The 18324-nt window shown below is 38.3% G+C and overlaps 1 protein-coding gene across 2 annotated transcripts in view; it reads left to right on the top strand.

Moving 5' to 3' along the window:
- Nucleotides 1-18324, top strand: part of CSE1L (chromosome segregation 1 like) — a 44150-nt gene that overhangs the window by 22793 nt on the left and 3033 nt on the right. For both annotated transcript variants that reach the window (XM_077778381.1, XM_077778383.1), the window contains exons 8-22: nt 224-316; nt 2704-2871; nt 2986-3115; nt 5569-5634; nt 6031-6233; nt 6672-6756; nt 8143-8204; nt 9490-9626; nt 10770-10873; nt 12507-12604; nt 15226-15376; nt 15741-15949; nt 16325-16422; nt 16522-16607; nt 16981-17062. In XM_077778381.1, coding sequence (XP_077634507.1) covers nt 224-316; nt 2704-2871; nt 2986-3115; nt 5569-5634; nt 6031-6233; nt 6672-6756; nt 8143-8204; nt 9490-9626; nt 10770-10873; nt 12507-12604; nt 15226-15376; nt 15741-15949; nt 16325-16422; nt 16522-16607; nt 16981-17062 — 1772 coding nt within the window. The remainder of the gene's footprint in view (nt 1-223; nt 317-2703; nt 2872-2985; nt 3116-5568; nt 5635-6030; nt 6234-6671; nt 6757-8142; nt 8205-9489; nt 9627-10769; nt 10874-12506; nt 12605-15225; nt 15377-15740; nt 15950-16324; nt 16423-16521; nt 16608-16980; nt 17063-18324) is intronic.

Genomic DNA, 18324 nt, shown 5'->3' with positions numbered 1-18324 from the left:
CCTCATTTGTGGTTGAAGGTGTATAAACAGAAGACACAATAGTTTATTCAGCTACCAGACCCAGCTGGAATAGAGAATTCTTGTCTAAATAGTTAATGGTCGGCTCAGGCTGAAAAGTGTGGACTTGAGGCTGTAGGCATGTTGGAAATATTTGGCATGGAGCAGAACTGAACTAAAATAACATTTATTTTAATCAAAAGTCTCAAGTTAGTGTTTATTCTAGGATCTCCCTGAGTTTTTTGAAGATAATATGGAAACTTGGATGAACAATTTTCATACCCTCTTGACACTGGATAACAAGCTTCTACAAACTGATGTAAGTATTGTTTTAAAATGTTTCCCAAGTAGCCTTCTTTTAAATGAAGAATTGTTTGAAATATTAGATTTTGATTATGTCTCAGTTTTTAAATATGTAAAAAAAAAAAAAAAGGTGCCCTCTGAAAACCTTTGGAATATAGTTAGACTTCAAAAAATGAAATGATTATTTGAGAACGCTTGTTTTATTTATTTTTTAAGTAAATTCTTTGCCCAACGTGGGGCTCAAACTCAAGACCCAGAGTTCAAGAGCTTTACTTGTTTACTGAAATAAGATGAAATGTTTTACTGAACATTTAAATTCTGGCTGCTAAAATTTTTTTTACTCTTGCGCTATTAATAGGTAGAACCCAAGAATACAAGTAATATTTAATTATAGGGGATGTTCTATGTTTGGTTATTTGCAGCATACAGAATTACTCTTCTTCTGGGCCTGGTGTAGGTAGGTCCACAATTTATAGAGAAGACTATATCATTACACTGTTCAAAGTAAAGCCTTAGAGCATTCACACCATGACCATTTTATGAAATAAAAAACCATCGTTGAAGATACTAAGAAAACATAAACCTTTTTAATAATAGCCTCTTTTTATTTTATTTTATTTTTTTTACAAATAGTTTATTGTCAAATTAGTTTCCACATAACACTCAGTGCTCATCCCCACAAGTGTCCTCCTCCATGCCCATCCCCCCCTCCCCCCCACATCCATCAGTCCTCAGTTTTTGTCAGCATTCAAGAGTCTCTCATGGTTTGCCTCTCTCCCTTTCCCCCACCATTTCCGCCCTTCTTCTCCCCCTTGTTCCTCCGTCAAGTTCCTCCTAATCCTCCTATACGTGCAAACATATGATATTTGTCCTTCTCTGCCTGACTTATTTCGCTCAGCATAACACCCTCAAGGTCCATCCATGTTGCTACACATGGCCAGATTTCATTGTTTCTCATTGCCATGTAGTATTCCATGGTATAGATAAACCACATCTTCTTGATTCATTCATCTGTTGATGGACACTTAGGCTCTTTCCATGTTTTAGAACAATAGCCTCTTTTTAAAAAGCATCCACAGCATGGGAAAGTGGGACCATTATGAAGGTTTGTAATGTGTTATAGTTTCTGGTCTGGGATTTGTAATAATATGTACTTTCCAACATAGGGCACTTACTTTGTGTTGCTCATTTGCGTGTTTATTAATAGATTTATGATCTGCCTCTTTCCCAAGAAACAAAAAACGTAAAAAGTAAAATACTGAGAATGCTTCAAGTTCAGATAAAATTAGAATAGGTGATTCAAATCAGTTTTGGAGAGTGAGGTGCAGACAGAATCATCTCTATGGGTGTCCATCAAATTTTGTCTTGAGATTTACCAATTAAAGCAACAACAAAACTGCGGCTCCCATGACATAATTCTTTCAGTCCAGTAAGATAAAAACGACACCCTTGTCTTCACATTTAAATCTAAAGGAAGTTTTTCACATCGAATTCTTACGGGGGGGGGCTCTCTGCCGTTTACACCAGCTATCACCTTGTGTTCTCACACTGTGTAATATTCCTTATATTTACGCCTTGAGGAGACAGCTGTTAGGGAGTTCTTTTCATCTTTTCTAAATTTGAGTTCTTTGGCACTTAGTACAGCTTAAAGGGGGTTTATGGATTGCTGTTCTAGGAGACAGTGTTATATAAATGACATCATGGTTAGATTGGGGATGGCAAACTGTTCCTGTAAAGGTTCAGGTAGTAAATATTTTTGGCTTTGTGGGTTGTAGAGTCTCGGTTCTGACTACTCAGCTCTGCAGTTGTAATGAAAGCAGCCGGTAGGCAATATTGTAAATTATATAAATGTAAAGAAGGAATGAGCAAGGCTGTATTTCAGTAAAACTTTACTTACAAAAATAGGCAGCAGGCCTGCAGACCGTAGTTTGACCCCAAAATTAGATTGCTGTTTAATACTTTATAACCGGAATATTGTTGGTGAGAATCTTACAGCATTACCTTAATATATTTGAAGTGACAGCCTTTTGGGAGGAGATAGCAAGACAGTACAACTGACCACGTCACAAAGGAAAGTGTGATATGGTCTTTATCATTTAGGTTTCTGTAGGAATGTTATTTTCAATTTAACATGTAAATATTTTATAATTCAACAACCAGAAGAAAAGTCTGTTTAACTTGAAAACTCGAAATTACTCTCACTGATTAAAAAATGAGAAGTATTTCATTTGTTTGGTATTTGAAAAACTAAATGAATAAATTGATAGTGGCATCAATGCCTTTTGTAACACTAGACTTTGGGTTACATTTTTAAGGATTTTATTTCATGAATTAAAGCTATTCTCTAAATTTATGGTAACATTAAACATGTATGTTTGAGTTTTCTTTTTTCTCTTATGTGAGGATGAAGAGGAAGCTGGCTTGTTGGAGCTTTTAAAATCCCAGATTTGTGACAATGCTGCACTCTATGCACAGAAGTATGATGAGGAATTTCAGCGGTACCTGCCTCGCTTTGTCACAGCCATCTGGAATTTACTGGTCACAACAGGTCAAGAGGTTAAATATGACTTGGTAAGATGATGGTGGAGAGACAAATAATTAAGGCATTCCCTCCCAATCCCCCAAGAAATAAATAATTCTGTTTTGCTCTTAAAATATGCCTATATTTGTGCTTTTTTTCCCTAGTTAGTAAGTAATGCAATTCAGTTTCTGGCTTCAGTTTGTGAGAGACCTCACTATAAGAATCTGTTTGAGGACCAGAACACGCTGACGAGTATCTGTGAAAAGGTTATCGTGCCTAACATGGAATTTAGAGGTAATTATGGCAAAGTCTGAAGCGTTTTCAGCAGATTAAAAGCTTGTTTTTTTAAAGAGTGTTTTAGTATACATTTAGTAAGTCTGTTCCCTGTTGCTTTTTATATAATATATTGAGTCTAATTTTTTTTAATGTTTATTTTTGAGAAAGAGAGCTTGCACACATGCAGATGGAGGAGGGGCAGAGAGGGGGACAGAAGTTCTAAAGCTGGCTTAGCACTGACACCAGAGAGCCCAATGTTGGGGCTCGAACTCAAAATCATGACCTAGGTCAAAGTCAGATGCTTAGCCAGCTGAGCCACCCAGGCACCCTGGATTTTTTTTTTTTTTTTTAGCTTATTTATTTATTTTGAGAGAGAGCTCACACGCCACACTAGCAGGGGAAAGGCAGAGAGAAGGAGAGAGAATCCTGAGCTGAAAACAAGAGTTGGACGCTGAACCAATTGAGCTACCTAGGAGCCCAGTCTAATTTTTTTATTGCTAATTAAAACTTCTATAGGTCACTTAATTGCCTATTTCTGAAAAAATGTTTATTATTTTGAGAGAGAGATTCCCAAACAGGCTTCACACTGTCTGCAAGGAGCCCAGTGCCAGGCTTGATCTCGTGAGATCATGACATGAGCTGAAATCAAGAGTCAGATGCTCAACCAACTGAGCCACTGAGGTTCCTGGACTTACTGCCTATTTTCTAAACTAAGACAAAGTATGGATTAAAAGACATTTGTGAGGGGCCGCCTGGGTGGCTCAATTGTTTAAGCATCCAACTTAGGCTCAGGTCATGATCTTGCAGTTCATGGGATTGAGCCCTGTGTGGGGCTCTGTGCTGACAGCTCAGAGCCTGGAGCCTCTTTGGGATTCTGTGTCTCCCTCTCTTTCTGTTCCTCTCCAATTCACACTCTGTGTGTGTGTCTCTCTCAAAAAATGAATAAAACATTAAAAAATAAATTTAAAAATTTTAAAAATAAAAGACATTTGTTAATATCGCTGTAATGAAGTTTGTTTTATACTGTGGAGGGTTTTTCACAGAAATATTGAATAAGACTAAAAAAATTCCTATTGCATTGATAGGAAAGTAAACCATCCAGGATCTCAGCTTAGGAAAGAATTTGGTATTGTTTGATTTAGTGTTTCACCACAACAGATAGCAGTTTTCAAACAGTGTAATTGAGAGTGGAAGTGATTGATAACCTGTAAATACAGAGCTGAAGTCTGCATAGTTTGTCATTAAGAGTCTTTTTTTTTTTTTTTAATGTTTTATTTATTTCTGAGAGAGAAAGATAGAGACAGAGACAGCGTGAGCAGGGGAGGGTCAGAGAGAGAGGGAGACACAGAATCCAAAACAGGCTCCTGGCTCTGAGCTGGCTGTCAGCGCAGGGGCCAACTTGGGTCTCGAACCCATGAGCTGTGAGATCATGACCTGAGTTGAAGTCAGATGCTTAACTGACTGAGCCACCCAGGTGCCTCATGGTTAAGAGAGTCTTAAGACTGTTTGTATACAAATTGCCTCTCCTTACGGCTGGGAAGGGCAGCTAGTAAATATGAAAGGGATTGTGTTTTATGTCAGAGTATTCATTCATTAGATTAGTGGTTCTCAAATTATCAGGAGCTAAAAGAGGAATGAAGGACAATATCATGTAAGGTTTTATTTCCTTTTGTGTTTTTTTCATAAAACTATAAAGGACAGATCTTTATTCTGGTATTGTCCATCCTACTTTTTTTGGTGTGGAAATGACTTTTATGAAATAATGGTGGTTATATTTGTCAGGCTGTTTGTTTTTTTTAATGTCCTTATTTAGCAGAATAAAAAGTTGGCATCCCTAGGTTGGGCCCTAACAGTCACTGTTTGATGTTGGTGGTTAAGGTCCAGTCACATTTAGAACAGGTGAGCTGTGTACATTACCTGTACTTACCCTTTCAGGGTGGCATTTGTGCTCTAAGTAACATTTAAGAATAAATGTATAAAATTAAAAATGAGTATATTTTTGAGTATAAAAATACTTATATATAAGTATATATAAACCTGGGTGGCTCATTCAGTTTAGCTTCCAACTCTTGATTTCAGTTCAGGTTATGATCTCATGGTCGTCAGATCAAGTCCCGTGTCAGGCTCTGCACTAACAGCGTGGATCCTGCTTGGGATTCTCTCTGTCCCTCCCCAGCTCATATGCCCATGCTCTCTCTCATTCTCACTCTCCCTCAAAATAAATAAGCATTTTCTAAAAAAGAATATATGAAGTGTCATTTGTTGGGAAGGAACACATTGCTGTAAAACATGGCAATGCTACATACTCTTCTGTGTATTCATACTTACCTGGCAGGGGAGATACCATGATCACGAAGGTTTTCCCAGGGTGAGGCTTATCCATTGCATTCTTCTGTGTATTCAGCTGTGAAAATACAAATGACTTGTCCTGTCTTTTGAGGGGTTATTTGAAATGCCGTCTCTCTTTGTAGCTGCTGATGAAGAAGCCTTTGAAGACAATTCTGAGGAGTACATCAGGAGAGATTTGGAAGGATCTGGTATGTATTTTGGTTTTTAATTGTTAGTTTGATAGCAAGGCACTTTTAAAGTTGTTCTTTCTGGTCACTGTAGGGAGGAGTGGGAGTCAAGGCAAGTGTGTCGTCTCACCTGCCTTTCTTCCTTTAATCTGTTTACCTTTAAGAGCAGCTCTTGTCTTGAGTTCTATCCACGTGTCCAGCATTGAATGTCCACTCTTTTTTATATGCTAATTAGTGTGTAACTACTATTATAGTCTTTTTAGTTTCATTCCCATTTTTGTGTTTCTTGTGAATAAAATAATGTTCTTTTTCATTGTTTATGTTGTGGATAACTATCAAATGGCTATTTATTGCCTTATAATCTTGATCATTTGGCGGTTTCTTTATCCTACGATATTTTTCCCTTTGATTTTATAGATATTGATACTAGACGCAGGGCTGCTTGTGATCTAGTACGAGGATTGTGCAAGTTTTTTGAGGGACCGGTGACAGGAATCTTCTCTGGTTATGTTAATTCCATGCTGCAGGAATATGCAAAAAATCCATCTGTCAACTGGAAACACAAAGATGCAGCCATTTACCTTGTGACATCGTTGGCATCAAAAGCCCAGACACAGAAGGTGAATTTTCAGGGTAGTTTTGCTTCTAAAATAGACTTGGTGGTAACCACAGAAATCAGAAAGAAGCAATAGATATCTAATGATGCAGCCTACTCTGCGAGATAACCTGTTTGTTCTGAATAGAATTCGTATAGTCTCCAAAGGTGACTTGACATTGATGTATTAAACACTTAATTTTCTTATGGACAAAAAACTGATGAGTTCCCTTCGCTGAGAATCAGTGTATGAAATGTGCTAAATTTAAGTGTAGCTATTCTTTAATTTAAGGAAGTTTTCTTTACTGCCTATTAAAAAGTCTTATTTTTTTATATGTAAGGAGTTGTGATTTGAAGTATTCATCTTCATTTGTAACCTGTTTTTTAAAGGTTTCCTAAATTTCTTATGTGATATATACAAGTATTCCATGTTATTTTACTGTATTAAAATTTTGTTTTCCAGCATGGAATTACACAAGCAAATGAACTTGTAAACCTGACTGAGTTCTTTGTGAATCACATTCTCCCTGATCTAAAATCAAATAACGGTGAGTCTGTAGGGAGAAAAAAATGTTTTTGTAAATATATTTCGAGAGAGAGGGAGAGAATCCCAAGCCGGCTCTACACTATTAGTGCAGAGCCCAATGTAGGGCTCAATCCCATGAAACCCAAGGAGTCCTGACCTGAGCTAAAATCAAGATTTGGGAAGCTTAACTGACTAAGCCACCCAGGCTCCCCTGTTAAAACTTTTTTATGCAGCTTACAACACTTTACTTGTGCTATTGTTTATTTGTTTTTTAAGTAATCTGCACTCAACGTGGGGTTTGAACTCATGATCCCCTGAGATCAGGATTCACATGCTCTACCAACTGAGCCAAGCCAGGCACCTCTGCCTTGTTATTTTATACTATAAAATAACTCACATTATCGCAAAAGTCGGAATAGTTATTCTGTATCACCATGATACTCAAAAAAATGGCTCCTATCCTTGTTGCAGTTATTTTCTTTTACTGAATAAAATCTCAAATGGTTTTCCCAGATCTTGCCCAGTTGAAATGAACTGTCTAAAGAAGATGTTGCTTGTTTAGAAGGAAAATAGGAGCAGCTAAAACTCAATTTGTAGCTCAGCTACAAATTCCTGTAGGAATTATACTTTTATTTTCCTTATTTAAAAACTGAAATCTTAACAAAGTAAATTTAAGTACATGAAATTGATAAATATTAAGGATAATTTTCTCTGTTTATGAAAGCATATTGATTAAGATACCTTATGTATTCCCTTCAAAAAAAAGAACTTTGGGGGTACCTGGGTGGCTCATTTGATTAAGTGTCCGACTCTTGATTTCAGCTCAAGTCTTGATCTCACTGTTAGTGGAACCATGGCCGGCATTGAGCTGTGTGTTGACAGCATGGAGCCTTCTTGGAATTCATATTCTCTCTCTCTCCCCCTGCCCCCAAAAATAAATATTAAAAAAAAACCTTTTGTATGGAAATTTCAAATATAGTAAAAGGGAGAATATTTTAATGCACCAAGAATTTTTAATAATTGGCCAGTATTCTGTCTTTTTCACTAATTTATTTTCCCATAATTGAGTAGTTTAAAGCAAATCTTGACCAGTGTTCACTTTGGTAGCATAAATAGTAAAGCAAATCCTATCCAGAGACACATGCTTCTGATTCAGAATAACTTCATTTCTAGGCAAAAGTTGATACATGGTCCTTAGTTTGTGATCCTTCAGTTATGTAAGTAGTACATGTTCATTTGTAATGAAACTTAAAGGAGAAAAAAGTTACTTATAATCTTACTAATAGCTGCATAGTAGATCTTTATGTAATTAACTAAGTTCCAGTTACTTGACATTTTGGGTAACAAACTCTTTCAAAGAGTAATGGTCTTTAGCAATCAAATAACTATGGCTTTATTTTTTTAATAGTGAATGAATTTCCTGTCCTTAAAGCCGATGGTATCAAATACATAATGATTTTTAGGAATCAAGTAAGTAGCTTTTGATTTATATGTTCTGTACCACTTAATCTTTTATGAGTTTTATTGTATACCAGCTTCTCTCCCTACTGTGCAGTCATACTTGACATCCACATCTAACAGAATTAACAGTGACTTGTTAAGAACTTGGGATTCCAGACTATGCTTAATTTTTTCCTTTGTCTCAAAAATATTATAGTGATTTTAATAAAAATTGGGATCCAAGCAAGGTACACACATTGCTGATAGCTGATTGTCTCTTGTCACTTATTTTACAACAGAGAGGTCCTCCTTCCCCTTTCTTATTCCTGTTATTTCTTGGAGAAACCGATCATTTGTCTTGTAGAGTTTCTCACATTGTACTTTTGGCCAGTTGCATTCTCATGTGTGTTTATGGTTTTACTACATACTTGTTTCCACAAAAATTCTGTAGTACTTTATAGGCTTAAAATTTTATTTATATAAATGTTATCATGCTATAGGTTTGGTCTGTACATCCTGTGTTTTTTGTGCTTAACACTGTTTCTGAGAGTTACTCATTTTAGTAGATGTAGTTCATTTTTTTAATAGTTATGTAGTAGCCCATCATAAGAATATGTCACAGGGGTGGCTAGGTGGCTCAGTCTGTTAAGCATCTGACTTTGGCTCAGGTCATGAACTCGCAGTGCGTGACTTTGATCCCCACATCGGGCTCTGTGCTGACCGTTCGGAGCCTGGAGCCTGTTTGGGATTCGGTGTCTCCCTCTCTCTGTTCCTCTCCTGCTTACATTCTGTCTGTCTCTCTTCTCAAAAATAAATATTAAAAATATTAAAACAAAAAAAAACAAAAAAGAGAATATGCCACAGTTTATTTCCTGTGGAGAATTCTTTAAACTCTTGATTTATAATTTTTATGTCTTTGGCAGACATTTACCAGGGATACATGCAACCTTGTGAAGCTGTTCTATTTTAAAGAGTATGGGTATTCTCAATTTTTACAGGTTTCTACTCAAGATTAGTATTCTTGTCTTTGCCCCACTTCTTTTTTCTAGAAGAGAAAATGAGGCACAAAGGGCTTGAATAACTTTTCCAAGAATTACCTAAGTGAAAAGAATAATTCTTAATAATAATGAAGTTTTAGTGTGCTTATCCATATTATTATTTTGTGGTGTTCGTTTTAATTTCTCAACCATATCTTCTCCCAGTTGTAACAGCTGAAAAAACATTTTCTAGAATCTGCAAGCCCTTCTATTCCAGTTGTCTTTTACTCTAAGGTAGCATCATTGAGTTAAAGCGTGCATGTTACTGTGTTTTCCAGGTACCGAAAGAGCATCTCTTGGTCTCTATTCCTCTCTTAATCGGTCACCTTCAGGCCGAAAGCATCGTTGTCCATACTTATGCAGCACATGCTCTTGAGAGGCTGTTTACTATGAGAGGACCTAACAACGCCACTCTGTAAGTATTTGCTTCTAAGCAGTTTTTATTTTTTTTAGCTTGGGGTGGGGACTGTTCTGTGCTGTCAGATATCTCTTTGACTATATTCATAATTTCATTGGTAGTTTGAAAAATAAATGTGTACTTTTTCCTCATTTATTTATAGTGTGTCTCAGTCTAAACGGATGAATTAGTATGCTAAAAGATACATAATGACCAAAAGTTAAACAGGAAATCGGAGCAAAGGGAAGTAATGGGGTGAGATTACTGAAAAGAAATAGGTGTCAGAGGATCCTGAACAGGAGTTAAGGAAATTTCCTGAAATTTATGTGCTGTCTTCTGGCAACCAAGGCAAAGAGAGGAATTTGGTCAGTTAAAATTTTCAGTGTCCTTGAGATTAAAGTTAGAACAGTTCCTCAGAAGGCATCTCAGAAATGGGCCTTCATTAAGGGAGTGGTCTTAGCACCATCATGTAACAGAGTTGTTTCTACATGGCTGTTTTTGTATTATTACTCATTACGGAGATATGACACAGCTGAGTGAAAGTAATTCTCTAGGGTCTAGGATAGTAGCTCTTCTGGCCTGATCCAAGGATAAAATGTAGAGGAATGGACAATCTGCAGATCTTTCAGGCCATTTTCCACCAGTGTTATTTCTTGAAACTGAGCTTTGGTTAAGAGATGGAAAACAATTCTAGGTTCTTTTTTCTTCATCAAGAATTTGAAGTACATATATTCTCAGTGACTAATTAAGGGTTGAAAGGACATCCTTTGAGGTGAGTCAAAGCAGTACCTGTCTTCAGGCCCGGAATTCATGCAGAAGTTAGGAATCTGCTCTGCCTCCAGGAAAAACAGATACCTGAGACCTGAGGGTCTGAGTATTGTTCTCGCTAGTGCTAGATAGGAACCAGGGATGACCTGAATTGCTTTAGATGATGTCGGGTTTGCCTGGCTTTTGGTTTGTGTTTGATCCCAGATGTGCCTTTTTTTAGGAACTTAACATGAACACATGTAAACAGTTACTTTCCTAAGCTGTCAGTTGATTGTCAGTGGTGGGAAATGGCTCGCTTTTATGCCAAGAAGTGTGATTTAGTGGTTGCCAAGGGTATTCCAGAGGACAAGCTCAAGAGTTGGCAGTGACTGAAAGCTGTTTTTTCATCTATAGCTTTACAGCCGCAGAAATCGCACCGTTTGTTGAGATTCTGCTAACAAACCTTTTCAAAGCTCTCACACTTCCTGGCTCTTCAGAAAATGAATATATTATGAAAGGTAGGCCGTTCCCCTGGTACAGACTATAAGAATCCCATCTCCAATTACAGGGGTGAATACTCTGAGTTGTACTTCATAGTCCATGAACCAGATACTGTTGGCCATGAAGTAGGTAGGTTTAGATATTTTTACTTGGAAAAGATTTGGTGTATTATTATATTAAAGCAGTGTTTTCAGAAAAAAATCTACCCTAGTTTGATATGGATACCCCTCTTGTTAAAGAAAAAGTAGCAAACTCCCTTTTTCTTTACCTAGATTGAATTTCTTGAGGATAGAGTTCAGATCAGACATTTCTTAGTGGCACACTAGGCTGCGTCTTTGCTGTGCAACCTGCGTGCCCTTGAGAGACTCCGCACAGATCCTGCCTTCGTAGAGCTGCTACCAGGAACACAGGCAGCTGTAAACCATCTGCCCGGTGCTGTGTTAGGAGGGTATTGTGCTGACACTCTGACTTTAGGGGCAGTTTCAGTCTTACTCACTGTCACATTCCAGGAGCCTGGCTGTGTCTGACTCATAGGAGATGTTTTTCACACAAACTCCCTCATGGCCAGTTAGGCCCCCTGGCGTTGTGTTGTGTATGTGTGTGTACATGTGTGTATGTATGTGGATAAGTGTATCTAGGTGTGTATCTATGTGTNCCGCCAATAGTGATGTGTGTTTACTGTTGTTTAATGTCCATTTCTGTGAGCTTAACTGGCGTGTGGTCTCATTACTGTGTTTCTGAGCTATCCAAGAACACCCATATATAATACCTTTTCAATAAGTGCTGTTGTATGAGTGAGTGAATGGATTCTGCCAGCCCAGAGGAGGGCCACTGATCCATCCTCTAAGCCCCTAACCAAGCTCAGGGAAGCTTTCTCTAGGGGGTAAGGGATAAGCAGTGATTTGCTAGTTGGAGGTGAGTCGGCTTCAGGTAGGAGAAACATCTGCAAAGTTTTGGAGGCAAGAGATGATGATTTTCTGTGCTCTGTCACTTGGCTTGTAGTAGTGGCTGTACTTAGTAAACCTCTTTTTTACTTACGCAGAAACATTTATATTTTAAGCTTAGTAATATTTTTATCTCCAGTGCTAAATGTTTTTAGGCATCTCTATTGAGCTGTATTCCTGCGGTATGCAATCTCCATAGCCTTACATATATTTTTAGAATTTCCTTAGGCTCCTAATCACTCTTTTTGAGGGGAGATGGGCAGATGGCCTTCTCTCAGTTTTTGGTGGGCTGTGATGTGTCCATTAGGCTAGGGCTAAACATTTCCTGCCACTGATTTCTAAGCAAGAGACTGGAAACTGCACTCTTTTCTAGCTACTGTCATTCCCTCCCAACCCCCCATCATTCTGCCCTTCTTCCTGGTCTGTGTCTGCCTCTTTAGTCACTACTTTTTCTTGTCCCTTTTTTAATTCTTTTAAGCCTTAGGCCTTCTGAAAGTAATATTTCCTAGCTAGCCAGACTTTGTTGTCAGTCCGTGGCCTAATTTTAAAGTGAAAGGAAATTTAGATTATTCTTTAATATAGAGAGCTGTCTGGGGTTTGCCTAAGGGTCTTAAAATTTTGGTGGTGAATCAGTGGGCTTTTTTCCTTAATCACTATTTTGTTCTGAAGTTTAACTATTTATTTTTGCTGTTTTTATATTTTACAGCTATCATGAGAAGTTTTTCCCTCCTACAAGAAGCCATAATCCCCTACATCCCTACCCTCATCACTCAGCTTACACAGAAGCTATTAGCTGTTAGTAAGGTAACAAGAACAGTTTTAAAAGTGCATTTGCTTTTTAACTTATGCTCCAAACTGTTTGATCCTCAGAATTCCCTGGCAGTAGACTGGGCTCAGGAAAAGTTCCCTGAATTCTTCCTGACCATCAGTTAATACACTTTTGAGAAGTGTGGGGAGTCACTAGATTGGAGACCTAGTGGCACTTGGCCTTTAAGTGCAGGCCTGGAAACTTGAAAATATTTCATTTAAGTTATTCTCACTTTAAAAGTAACATGTTTCATTGAGTAAAATTGAAAAAGTACAGATGATTGATCGAAATGATCTTAGATGGAGGAAAGCAGGCTTTGTACCAAGTGGACACAAAGACTAGACTTCTGTAAATTGGTGTGGTCCTTTGTGTCTGGTCTTTACTCTTTTTATTAATGTTTGTTTATTTTTAATTGTTTTTGTTTTTGTTTTTTTTAATTTATTATTTCTGAGAGAGAGAGGCAGCATGAACAGGGGACGGTCAGAGAGAGAGAGAGAGAGAGGGAGACACAGAATCCGAAACAGGCTCCAGGCTCTGAGCTAGCTGTCAGCACAGAGCCCGATGCGGGGCTCGAATCCACAAACCGTGAGACCATGACCTGAGCCGAAGTCGGACGCTTAACCGACTGAGCCACCCATGCGCCCCTAATGTTTGTGTATTTTTGAAAGAGAGAGCATGAGTGGGGGAGGGACACAGAGAGACAGAATTCAAAGCAGGCTTCAGGCTCTGAGCTGTCAGCACAGAGCCCCACGTGGGACTTGAACTCATGAACTGCGAGATCATGACTTGAGCCGAAGTCCAGCACTTAACTGACTAAGCCATCCAGGCGCCCCTAGTCTTCTTTTACTCTTATTTCCCCCAAGTAAATTTCATTCCTTTGATAGGAAATTTTATAGATAATTTGATTCATATTTATTGACACTAAGTTTTAGAAAATAAAAGTCATTTTAAGGTTGCCAAAACTCTTTTGAGATGCCTATTCCTAATTACTCTATGGAAAGGAGATAAATTCATAGAAGTGTTACAAGGATTCTGGAGAACAGTGATTATTTTCTCACTGAGTTTTGGGTAAGGATGTTGGACTGCCCTGGGCCTTGGGAGATTAAGATAGAAGAGACATTGGGCCTCCCCTGCCTCCCCCAGCCATCTCCTGAGTTCATCTATTTTCTGTGGTAGCCTCTTAAGAAGGATTTTGTTTGAAGGAAAATAGGGTTATGTTGCTGTAAAAAGATTGAAAACCACTGGTAGAAAGGATTGTCACACAGGGGTGCTTAGTTGCTCAGTCAGTTAAGTGTCTGACTTCAGCTCACATCATGATCTCCAGGTGTGTGAGTTCAAGCCCCGCATTGGGCTCTTGGCTATGAGCGCAGAGCCTGCTTTGGATCCTCGGTCTCCCTCTCTGCTTCTCCCCCGTGTGTGCACACATGCTCGGTCACTCTCTCAAAAGTAAACACTGAAAGTAAATAAAATATCAGATACACAAAAAAAGTATTGTCCCTGTAGATACAGACATTGAGGCCCATAGAAGTTAAGGTTTGCCTAAGGTGTCCCACAGAAGACTAGTGGCATAGCCAGGACTTAACATGTCCCTGCTCGTTTCTTCCACCACTGTTTACAGTGACGGCTCTAGAGCACATGGGTTTTGGACAAGTTCCTTACAGCCCTGGGAGCTGAAGCTTGTGTCTCTGACTTTGAGGTATTTTTTGTTTTTTAATTTTTTTTACATTTATTTATTTTTGAGAGACAGTGAGACAACGTGAGCGGGGGAGGGGCAGAGAGAGAAGGAGACACAGAATCTAAAACAGGCTGCAGGCTCTGAGCAAGCATTCAGCACAGAGCATGACCTATGAACTGTGAGATTATGACCTGAGCCAAAGTCAGATGCTCAACTGACTGAGCCACTCAGGCTCCCTGAGGTACTTTTTGTGGTGCACTTTTGCCCGTTTAAAAAAGTCCTAAGTGGGGCACCTGAGTGGCTCAGTTGGCAGAGCACACAGCTTCGGTCAGCTCATGGAATCTCATAGTTTGTAAGTTCGAGCCCTGCATCAAGCTCTGTGTTGGCAGCTCAGAGCCTGGAGCCTTCTTTGGATTCTGTATCTCCCTCTCTCTCTGTCCCTCTCTGCTCGTGCCCTGTCTCTCAAAAATAAATAAAACACATTAAAACAATTTTTTTTAATTCTGAAGAAAATGGCGTTAGTATTATTTTCTGAATTTTAAAGTCCATATAAAACTTCAACATATATGTAGGCAAGTGTAATTGATGCTTTAATACTGGTTTTCTTAAAAAATGGCCTTTTAGGGGCGCCTGGGTGGCTTAGTCGGATAAGCGTCCGACTTTCGCTTAGGTCATGATCTCGCAGTTCATGGGTTTGGGCCCCGCTTCGGGCTCTGTGCTGACTGCCAGCTCAGAGCCTGGAGCCTGTTTCGGTCTGTGACTCCCTCTCTCTCTGACCCTCCCCTGCTCACACTGTCTCTCTCTCTCTCTCTCCTAGAAATAAATTTAAAAAAAAAACATTAAAAAAATGGCCTTTTAATATGTTTTAGAAAGAGTAGGTGTGTTTTACTTTATATATTTAGTATAGTCACTTAGGAATAAGCTTTCTTTTTTTAATTTCAGAACCCGAGCAAACCTCACTTCAATCACTACATGTTTGAAGCAATATGTTTATCCATAAGAATAACTTGCAAAGCCAACCCTGCTGCTGTTGTAAATTTTGAGGAGGCTTTATTTCTTGTGTTTACTGAAATTTTACAAAATGATGTACAAGGTAAGCTAAAGGATGTTATTTTCTTTATTACTGAATACAACTTTTTAAAAAAATTTAATGTTTTTGAGAGAGAGAGACATGCAAGTGGGGGACGGGAGTACAGAGAGGGAGACACAGAATTCAAAGCAGGCTCCAGGCTCTGAGCAGTCAGCACAGAACCCGATGTGGGGCTTGAACTCATGAGCTGTGAGATTATGACCTGAGCCAAAATCAGACGTGTAACTGACTGAACCACCCAGGCGTCCCTGAATAAAGCTATTAAAGGGGTTAATAAAACGCAGCCTCTGCCTAAGAGGTGCGCACCTTTTGTATGAGAGCCATTACCTTTTGAATCTGACAACTCTGTGTTTACTTTCATCAACAGAATTTATTCCATACGTCTTTCAAGTGATGTCTTTGCTTCTGGAAACACATAAAAATGACATCCCATCTTCCTATATGGCCTTATTTCCTCATCTCCTTCAGCCGGTGCTTTGGGAAAGAACAGGAAACATTCCTGCTCTAGTGAGGCTTCTCCAAGCATTCTTGGAACGTGGTTCAAACACCATAGCAAGTGCTGCTGCTGACAAAATTGTGAGTGCAATTTATTTTGATGCAAGTTTCTGAGGTAGCTGAAACTGAGGATGGTAGATTTTTTTTTTAATTCTTGATTTAAAATATAATGAGGGAAGTAGTAGTAGAAAATACTACTGTAGATTTTATTATAGTTAGGTATCCTTTAATTATCTCTATGGTGGAAAATAAAGAGAGTCAAGTAGGTTAATTTCAAGATCTTAACCTTAAAGGCTTATTGCGATGGGATACTATCTCTGCATTTCAGAAGTAAGAATGGAAGCAAAAACATTATTATAGCATTACCCTTTTCCAAGACATCACGTGTTTAATGTGTAACTTCTCAAACAATATTCCTTATCTCATTAACTGATTATTTGATCTAATTTGTTGTAGCCTGGGTTATTAGGTGTGTTCCAGAAGCTAATTGCATCCAAAGCCAATGACCACCAAGGTTTTTATCTTCTAAACAGTATAATAGAGCACATGCCTCCGTGAGTATGAGTATAAAGCCTCACCAGGATTATTCAAGCACTGTTAGGTACTAAGATGATGTTGAATTGATACATTGTTGCTTTTATTCAATTCTTCAGTGATTCTGTTGATCAGTATAGGAAGCAGATCTTCATTCTGCTATTCCAGAGACTTCAAAATTCCAAAACAACAAAGTTTATCAAGAGTAAGTAAAATCATTTGGCTATTCCTACAGAAATAATTAAGGAAGATAGCTAAAACTCTTAGATTTTCTGGGTACATATAAATGTTTTATCAAGTTATAAGCTTTGCATATAAAATATTTTAAGATGTTTGTATTCTCCAAACATGAAGTCACTTTCAAATATATTGTGTTCCAGAGGTTTCTAAGGTTAGGTATCAGACCACTTTTTGTCTATACTAGATGTCTAAACTGTATAAGAAAGGCACATATTGATGCCACAGTTGGCCATTGGTTTTAATGATTGTGAATATTTCACTTGGCGGATTTCAGTGCTGAATTGCTTGTTCCGCGCAGTGAGGCCTCTGTACTGATATTCTGCATCTCCTTTCAACAGGCTTCTTAGTCTTTATTAATTTGTATTGCATAAAGTATGGGGCGTTGGCGCTGCAAGAAATATTTGATGATATACAACCAAAGTAAGTTTGTTTTTATTATTTATTACAAATAAGAAAAAAACTTGTTTATTTTGGGGGAGAGAGCGTGTGCATGAGCAGGGGAGGGGCAGAGAGAATCCCAAGCAGACTCTGTGCTGTCAATAAGGAGCTCAGTCCCACAAACCGTGGATCATGACCTGAGTCAAAACCAAGAGTCAGACACTTAACAGACCGAGCCACCCAGGTAGGTGCTCCTATGATTTATTTTTTAAAGCAAAAAAATGGACCTCTTTTAGCACAAACCAGTATTTCTATTTTATACATGGTTTCATAGTTCTTGGTTTTCAAAATATTCTTAGGACTGTTAAATTGCAAAGAAGAAAATCCCTGCAAAACATTTTTCTCCCCCACCTCTGCCAGCCAGTCTTCTCTGTTACCGATGCTTAGGGTTGTCTCCAGGAGCCTGCTTCACCCTCAGTGTAGATACAGAGTGTAGTTCGGTGGCATTTCCCATTTAATAAGAAAAGGAAGGATAGAAAGAAATAGAACAATTTGGAGGCAAAATTCAAGTTAGATCCCTGTATTGCTATTGTATCCCCAAAAGTCCAGATTGCCTGAAATGTAAAAAATGAATTAACCTGAAATGTCACACCAGAGAATATGCTTCCCAGTAGGAGAGGCTGATGAGGAAATCCATTTCATGAACTGCTTGTGGGTACCTAAACGGGCATGTTCTTGCTATAGAGTAAGAAATATGCACACTTTTATTTTATCTAGAGCTGAAATTTCCAGTATCCTCGATAACCCACTATTTCTACTTCAGATATCTGTAGTAAAGTATATACTGAGGATTTTGCCTTATTTATTATCATGAAAAACTTTATTTCTGGATGTTTGCAACAACATATTAGAATTGTTGGCCAAATCTTTTAATTTTTTAATACAGCCTAACATTTACATGGGTACAGGTCTGTAAACAGAGTTGGAAGTTTCTAATTCAGAAATGTTGAAACTAGTTACTGCTGGATAGTGGGGTTATGGGTAATTCATTTTCTTCTTTCCCTTGCTGATCTTTTTATTTTGTTTGTTTAAATTTTTAATGTTTATTTATTTTGAGAGAGCCCGAGCCCAAGTTGGGGAGGGACAGAGAGACATAGAATCCAAAGTAGGCTACAGGCTCCCAGCTGGCAGCACAGAGCCTGATGCAGGGCTTGAAACCATGAACTGTGACATCAGGACCTGAGCCGAAGCTGAATGCTTACTGGACTGAGCCACCCAGAAGCCCTGCTTATCTGTTTTCTAAT

This window comes from Crocuta crocuta, unplaced genomic scaffold (assembly GCF_008692635.1).
Source record: "Crocuta crocuta isolate KB4526 unplaced genomic scaffold, BGI_CrCroc_1.0 scaffold27, whole genome shotgun sequence".
In the NCBI taxonomy this organism is placed as follows: Eukaryota; Metazoa; Chordata; class Mammalia; order Carnivora; family Hyaenidae; genus Crocuta; species Crocuta crocuta.
The sequence above is the reverse complement of the archived record's forward strand: the minus strand, read 5'-3'. Positions and strand labels throughout refer to the sequence as shown.